Source organism: Glycine max, chromosome 15 (genome assembly GCF_000004515.6).
Source record: "Glycine max cultivar Williams 82 chromosome 15, Glycine_max_v4.0, whole genome shotgun sequence".
NCBI classification, from domain to species: Eukaryota; Viridiplantae; Streptophyta; class Magnoliopsida; order Fabales; family Fabaceae; genus Glycine; species Glycine max.
Window position 1 is genome coordinate 8,078,785 of NC_038251.2, and position 7,998 is coordinate 8,086,782.

At 32.0% G+C, this 7,998-nt stretch overlaps 1 protein-coding gene across 1 annotated transcript; it reads right to left on the reverse strand.

Moving 5' to 3' along the window:
• Positions 1 to 493: 493 nt before the first annotated feature.
• On the reverse strand, positions 494 to 2,125 carry IPT (isopentenyl transferase). The gene is made up of 2 exons (NM_001250430.3): positions 2,105 to 2,125; positions 494 to 1,623 (listed from the first exon to the last, which is right to left on the reverse strand). Exon 2 carries the CDS (start codon positions 1,597 to 1,599, stop codon positions 571 to 573), a length of 1,029 nt encoding a protein of 342 aa, NP_001237359.2. The 5' UTR covers positions 1,600 to 1,623; positions 2,105 to 2,125; the 3' UTR covers positions 494 to 570.
• Positions 2,126 to 7,998: the final 5,873 nt, after the last annotated feature.

The following is a 7,998-nucleotide window of genomic DNA, read 5'->3' on the forward strand; positions in this document are numbered from 1 at the left end:
AAAAAAATTAAAATATAAATACTTTTATGGGAAGACGAAAAATAACTAATTCATGATTTTTTTATGCTCTCATAATTTACCTAATAAATATTTACTCTTTTAATTTCTTAATTAATACTATAAGCACACACCAAATAAAAAATTCCTTTACATCTGTATCTAATCTAACAAGCATTTCCCGAGTGTTACGGTTACACTGTAGGTCCACAACTTTAGCCAACAAAGCAGGGATCGTATATGCTATGCTCCATTAACAACTTACTTAATTAATTTATACGGAATACGCTTATTAAGTATTCCAGATACTGATGTAACCCTAAATAAAGAAAAAATACATTAATATTTTCCATAGAACCTGTCAATAAGTTAAACAAAATATTATATTCATATATATATATATATATATGCTTTTATATTTATATATAATATATATATAGTAAGTAAAACATTTACTACTACCAATGACATGACCTGAAATATATATAAAAAAAAGATATGCAATGGCATATAGTGTTTCAGCATGCGCCAATGGTGTATATAGATTCTCTGGCCCTACTACTCTTTCTCTTTCTACCGCGTTGCTGCCATTGCTACCGGCGGCGAAGAAAGCACCGCCGCCGCCGCAATTACGTCTTTGGCGGAGACGATTCCGGCGGGGACAACGTGCGGCGTTTTCTTCTCTCCGTAGAGAAACTTGTGGAGGATGATCAAGGTCTTGGCGAGCACGTGATCGCGCCAGGCGTCACGTGAGCCGCGGAAAACCTCGGTGGCGTCGAGGCGGTGCATGTTCCGTTTCCAGAAGGCGTGCAGGCGGTGGATCTTCTGAATCTGGCGGTTGGCGAGCGTGCAGTTGTTGATCTTCAACCTTGCAATGGCAGCCTGAAGAAGCCTCTGTTTTGTTCTCTCATCTAGCCGCCCATTCGCCTCTGCGCGAAGAAAATCGTCGAATTCGGGCACCCCAATAGCCCTTCGTATCCCTTTGGTGTAATCGGTTACGCTCGGGTCGAAGAAGTCACGAACCTCGTTGACTTGACCGGCTTCGATCATGCGGTCCACACGTGCCTGGAGGGAGGAATGGAGAACGGGGAGTGCCACGTCGACCCAGAGGAAACAGCACTGGTACCTTAACCTAAACTCAGGATAATGATTGACCAACGCGTCTAAATAAGAATTAGAGCCTCCAGCGATGATGGGTAAGCCATTTTTTTCTACAATGGAGTCGATGGCCAAAGTGGCGTAGCGACAGAAGTCGTTGGCGCTGAAATTTATATATGGGTCAACAGTGCCAAGCAGATGATGTGGGACCCCGCCACACTCTTCTTCAGTGACCTTATTGGTGGTGATGTCTAGGCCCTTGTACACTTGCATTTTGTCTGAGTTCACTATCTCCGCTGGTTGGAAGTGTTTGGCCACGTCTATAGCCAACTTCGTCTTGCCGGCACCAGTGGCCCCCATTATCACCACTACCTTATCCTTGTTGCTGTTATTCCGATGATGAAACAACGACTCCATCATAAGTGATCCCTTTTGGAAGCTTACTAGGGGCAGCTCCTGTTTGCAGGCGCAGGCGCAGGCGCAGGCTGATGTTGAGATGTTCATTTTTTTCTTCTTTTAAAACTATACCTGCAAAGTTGACCAAACCATTCATCTTTTTAATTCACTTTGCGTAATCCAATCCACCTCATGCTCCCATTAATTTATAAACAATTTGTTACCACAGGATGGTTTTCAAATTTTAATCCATCACCAAATGGATAAGTACACAAGTGACTAGTCAAATTTTGTTTTGTAATTGTAACACAATTAAATTTTGTATTTGATAATTTCCTTTACTTATTAGAAAACTAGGAGAATCTACTAAGGGAGAGAGAAAAAAAAAAAAACCAAAGTGGCTTAGTCTAAAATGGATATACAGGAATAATATGTGCATATATGATATGGATTATGGAGGGAATGAAAGATGTTTTGTTTGCTTAGAAACAGAGGGGTTAAAGCAGGGGATGAGTAAAGTAGGGAAGAGTATAGTAAAAAAATGGAAGGAGAAAAAATTAAAATTTACAGTACCCCGCATGTAATTAAAATGGAGCAGAGTAAGAGTACGTACCGTCAGTATCAAAGACGCGGCGAGCGGTAGAAAAAATTACTATAAAGTAGTAGTAGTAGTGTTGTGCACAGCTTTTGGAGGAAGAGGAGGAGGAGGAAGGGTAAGTGCGATTGATGATTGTTTTGTGTGTGTTGGTTTGATAGAAATTTTTAAGGGGGTGTTGTGTTGTGGTTCTGTGAAGGGAGTTGAATAGAATAGAAGGTTTTCGTTGCGGGGAGCGATTATGGAGATGGGTGGATTAGTGAGAGTGTTCACTGATCCGTGGATTTTCTGGCGTAGCAAATGAAGCCCACGCTGGTATTTATAATATAAAAACTCTTCTTGCTTTTTTTAATATTTTTTATTTTCTTTTAAATTATATCTTTTTTATATATTTTTTAATTTATATTTTTATATCTAAATTTAAAGCTTTATATTTTTTTATCTAATAAATATCAGTTTTCTTTAATTTGAACTCCACCCTCACACTTGTTTTCTAAAACTCTCCTCTTGTTAATTAGTGAATATCAATTTCTATTAATATTTTTTATTTTTTTAAAATTTTTCAACTTAGGAAATTATTTAAAGACTCTTCCAAATAAAATTTTATTCGTCACCGCGCTGTCAAGATGAGTCTCAGTATAGTTAGTAGAAACAAAAGGTTGTTGATTTTTTATTTTTTTTGGTACAGTAGGAAAAACTAAAGCAAACAAGAGAAACTAAGGAATAAAAAAAAAAAAAAAGAAGACAAATCTCTAGCAAACAAAAGGTTGTTGGTTGTTAGTGTTTTAAGGAGTGCATGAAACGCTTTTTATTTAAACTTTAAAGAAAATACTTATGCTGTTTCACAAATACTGAATAAGGAAATAATGATATAAAATATTTAATATTTTTTAATTCTAGACTTTTTTTGGTATTTTTAACTATGCACAGTAAATTTTATTCGCTGTTCATTTTTTGAGAAGATTTTATTTTTTAAAAAGTATAACTTGCATTTTAATCTACAAAATATTCAGTTGTAAAATAATTTCCCATCAAAAAATTGTAAGAAATTTAATTGTAAATAATTCCTAATGCAAATTTGTAATTTTTTTTGATAAATTTAAAATATTTTATAGAAATATTCAGTATACCTATGGCACGGCTCACTGTACTCTAGTTATTATTTACATATATAATAAAATGCAATTTCAACACAACAGACTTTGCAAGCTATTAAATATGGGTTCCGCATAATTAACTGGATCCCACAATCAAAATAATATTCTCACACTTTCGATTTTTGTTAAGTCATGAATCTCCTTGAATTGTGACTCATATCATGTTTGTACAACAAATATTTTCCTGCAATATCAGCTGGTGTTTATTCACTACTTTTTGTGTTATGTTTTACTATTAAGTTGATTTTGGACATGACAATATATTCTCGTTGACTATTTGATGACAGGTTTTCCTAATTTTTTATTGGAATAATTAATCTTCAAGATATATCTCTCTCAAGTAATTAAATTATTTCCCTTAGAAAAAAGTAATCAAATTTATAAATATGACGTTATTTAAACTCTATTAATTGATGCACTAAAAATTCAGAAGAAAAAAACTTTATCATATATATTAACTTTTTTCAACTAAATTTATATTACTCGAGTGACTAATGTACTATCAGAATACTAGAATCTAGAATATATATATATATATATATATATATAAACTCTAGCTACTTCATTTTAATTGCCATTAAAATGCCGATATATTTAAAATTTCAAAAATAGAGTGATTATAAAAGGCAAATCTTGCATACAAGCAAGATATAGAGTATATGATTATCATGTACAACTTCAACCTAAAGTATGCGGATAGTTTAAGCAAAATAATTATAAATGACGAATCGTTTGTAATTGTGTTTGTTGTAGGCAATTTGTAGATAATGAAACTTGTTCATATCAGATGGATTTTTTTAGGAGGTTCAATTGAGTTGTACTCTAATTATTATTATTTTTTTTATAGATTCCCACTATTATATTTGATTCCAAACTATACCCTCCACTAGGTTTAATTGAGTTGAACTACTCCCTGCCACTATATACGATATTACTTCTAAATTGAACCTATACTCCAAACTATCACTTCCAAACTAAATACGATATTACTTATAAATTTGGCACTTGTTTTGAAACGAAGGCTTCATACTTCATATCTATCCCTGTAAGAAGTAAGAAAAAGAAAAAAAGTGCACGTGTTGACTTGTAACCTCGTGCTGTCGTCGTACAAATATGACTTAATTTTCTATGATGAACGTTAATTCATCAATAAAGGATGAAACATGTTTCACGATCGTACAGTTATTATTACATCCCATTCCAAAAATATTTTAAATTTCAAGAAAAAAATTTCTTGTATGTTTTTTGCCGTCCAGGATTTGAAATAAAAGTTAAGAAAATGGAGAAAATCATAGACAGAATACAAATAATAAATTATATAAAAACACAAATAAATATCGGCTCAAAAACAACCATATGAGACTTTTCCTTTTGTTCGTATGCAGGTTCATGCCAATGGAGGCAAGATAATTTTTACTTAGACCACCATTGAAAACTACTCCTTTTCTAGAATCAAGGTCTATATTCAAATAGATGTAGGAAAAAAAAAAAAAACTACTAACAATTACATCAAATTTAAATAGATGATCTTATGGAATACATGAATTCTATTCAAAAGATGGAGAAAATCTTTCTATTTTTGAAGACAATCAACACCAAGACTAAAAACCAAACTAAATCAAGATATATAGGTTTTCTCAACACCGTGTCATTTCCTAGAATCCAAGCAGATCAAGAAAAATTTAATATAGCCCTACATCGGTTTAGAGATAAATTAAACAGAGCGTAGAAATAAATCAAACATCTTGAGATGAAAAATGATATTTCATACAACTTTAAGTGATGATAAATACAAGATCTTGTGTTAGCATGTCTGCATCATTCACTAATTCAACCAGTGAATTTTCAGGAAAACATAAAATCCACCATAAATATAATATTGACATTTTATTTTATGTCTTTACCAACTTAGGAAGCTATAGAGTTGCAAGCATGAACAAAAAAATTACGCTGAAACTCCCAACCTCTCAAAATAAAAATGGAAGCCTGGCCTGGTGCTATAAAGCACCTGCACCTGCAATTAGATGTGTGTTAATTTAACGCCTATGCAGCGGAGTTCTGGCTTTGGGATATTCAATTCCCTTGTTATTTGATAAATGTATATTACGGTCATTATTATGTTGATCAAATGAGAGAGAGAGAGCACTCGACTTCTTTTATTGTCAACTAATCTCTATTACTTGGCATAAAAGTCAGGAAAAAAATCAACATCATATAGTAAAATAACGAGTCTAACTGGTAGATGATAAAAAAGTAAGGCACTCAAATGAATTGGTCATGATACCATTCTGATAATCATTAGCAGATACAATAATTAATGTGATCTGTACCAACTTGTTGTAAACTTTGTTAATTTTTTTGTCAAGTAAATGAATTATCAAGCCCATGTGAGAATTGAGTTGAAAGAGTATCTCACATAAAAGAGTAATATAGAGAGATAATATGTAAAAATTAATTAGATGTTGTACGCACAATTGATCTTTTCTAAAATTTATATGATTACATATATTTTTCACAAAATCTATTTAATGAGTGTACACAAGAAAAATATCTTTGCCCACTGAATATTTTTCTCATGGCCATTTTAGTCGCACAAAAATTACTTTCTTGCAATTCAAATAACTTTCTTATTATGCATAAAAAAAAATTATACATACATGAATTATGTATCGTTTTCCACTAATTCACTAGCAAAATATAATTTATCACCAATACAAAAATATTTAAGCAAGTATTTCATTATTTTAAAGATTATTTGTTAGAGTCTCGTAATGAAATATCATATCATAAGTTTAGATGAGGTGATATGAAAATTTCATGATAATATGTGAAATATGTCAAAATAGACACATAAACTAATTAATTATACATAAATTTTAGTTCAATATGAGGAAAAAATGACATCAACGATCACATATGAAGACAATGTTACATGTATTGTTGGGTTAAAAAAAGGATACATCAAAGCATATTTATCAAAAGTCTTTTTCACTCATGATCTCTAAAAGAATGGTGATATAAATGTTCAACAAATGTGTTCACATGAGAATTTAGAAGATTTCTTTTACAAAGTCGTTATCAAAGAATACTTTTGAGCAATTGACTCACAAGATGGTATTTTGTCATCTTAAACTCCACGAGGGGGGAAATAAATACATTCTAAACCCTTTTTTCCTTCGCCATGGTTTTCTTCCATTGAGCTTTTCTTTGCAAGGTTTTTAATGAAACAAATGATAATGTATTAAAGAATGATGTATTTTTTTTTCACTAGATTTTTATCCCACAAGATTTTTCCTAGTAAGATTTTAACTAGACACATTCTTAAATAATAGACATCCAAAAGGGAGTATTATGAATAATCTATTTGTGATTATCATATTTTTTATTATCTTTTATAATATTTTCTTATTTATATTTATGTTTTGTAACTTCCTCTATTATCTTTTGTACCTATCAATAAAAGAATATACATAATCTTCATTCTTCATTCTCTCTAAATTCTTATTCTTGTCTTTTTTACTTTTTTTTTTTTTACTTTTCTGCTCCGAGTTATATTTTATTTAACAATAAACATTTTTTCTTTTATTTTTAGTAGTGATAAACTTGTTTTTAATTAATTATGTATAAAGATGAGGTGTTGAGTTTGCACCCATCCAAAAATTTCTCCCTCGAAGAAGAAAAAATAGACAGACAAATGAATGAACGAGAACCAAACTAGTGATTGGATCAAGAAAATTACTTAGTTGACTCTTTTTTTCATATGGGAAATTAAAAGACAAAGGAAAACTAATTAGTTGATTCTAACTACCTTTTAAAATGACCGGATTAAAAAACTACAAGATAAACGAGGACAAGTATTAATGCAAAATTTATAAAAAAAATTCAGTATATAATATTAATTGTTCTATTTATTAATTATATATATATATATATATATATATATATATATATATATATTACTACTAAAAATATGTTTTTACCATTATTATTTTAATATCAATTTTATCAAAATCGATGGTAAAAAAAAAAACATCGTGATATATTTGTAAATAAATTGAGTTTGTTAATATTTATTTTTTTAAAAATTCACATTGTGTGTATGGTAATATGGTTTTTGTAAAATTAAATGCTGTTTGATGTTGTTAACATGAATTTTTAAAAAATTGATGTTATGTGTTTAACTGTTTATGATAACATAAATTTTTATAAAATTGATGTTGTTTGATGCTTGTTCTCCAAAATTAAAATTGAATAGATAGTGAGGGAACGCCAGACACACACAACACAGGAACGAGTGAGTGAGTGAGTCCCCACTCCACACTCCAGTCAATGAATCAACCATTTATTTCAAACAAAACCCTAGCTAGCTAGGGTTCGATCCATCGATCATGGCGGACGAGGTCCCTTCTCCTACAGAAGCATCTGCTGCTACTGCTCCTCTTGGTTCGAGCGTGATCTCCCTGGTGAATCGCCTTTAGGACATCTTTGCCCGCATCGGAAGTCAATCCACCATCGACCTCCCCCAAGTTGTTGTCGTCAACAGCCAGAGCAGTGACAAATCCAGCATCCTCGAAGCCCTCGTCGGCCGAGATTTCCTCCCACGCGGCAACGACATTTGCACATGCCGCCCCCTCGTCCTCCAGCTCGTCTAGATCAAGCTCAAGCCCGACAACTACGAGTTCGGCGAGTTCCTCCACCTCCCTGGTAAAAAATTCAAGTATTTTCTTTTTATTATTCTTCAACGGTTTTTTTCCT

Coding starts and splice junctions, on each gene's coding strand:
- IPT (NM_001250430.3), bottom strand. CDS start 1,599: ATGAACATCTCAACATCAGCCTGCGCCTGCGCCTGCGCCTGCAAACAG.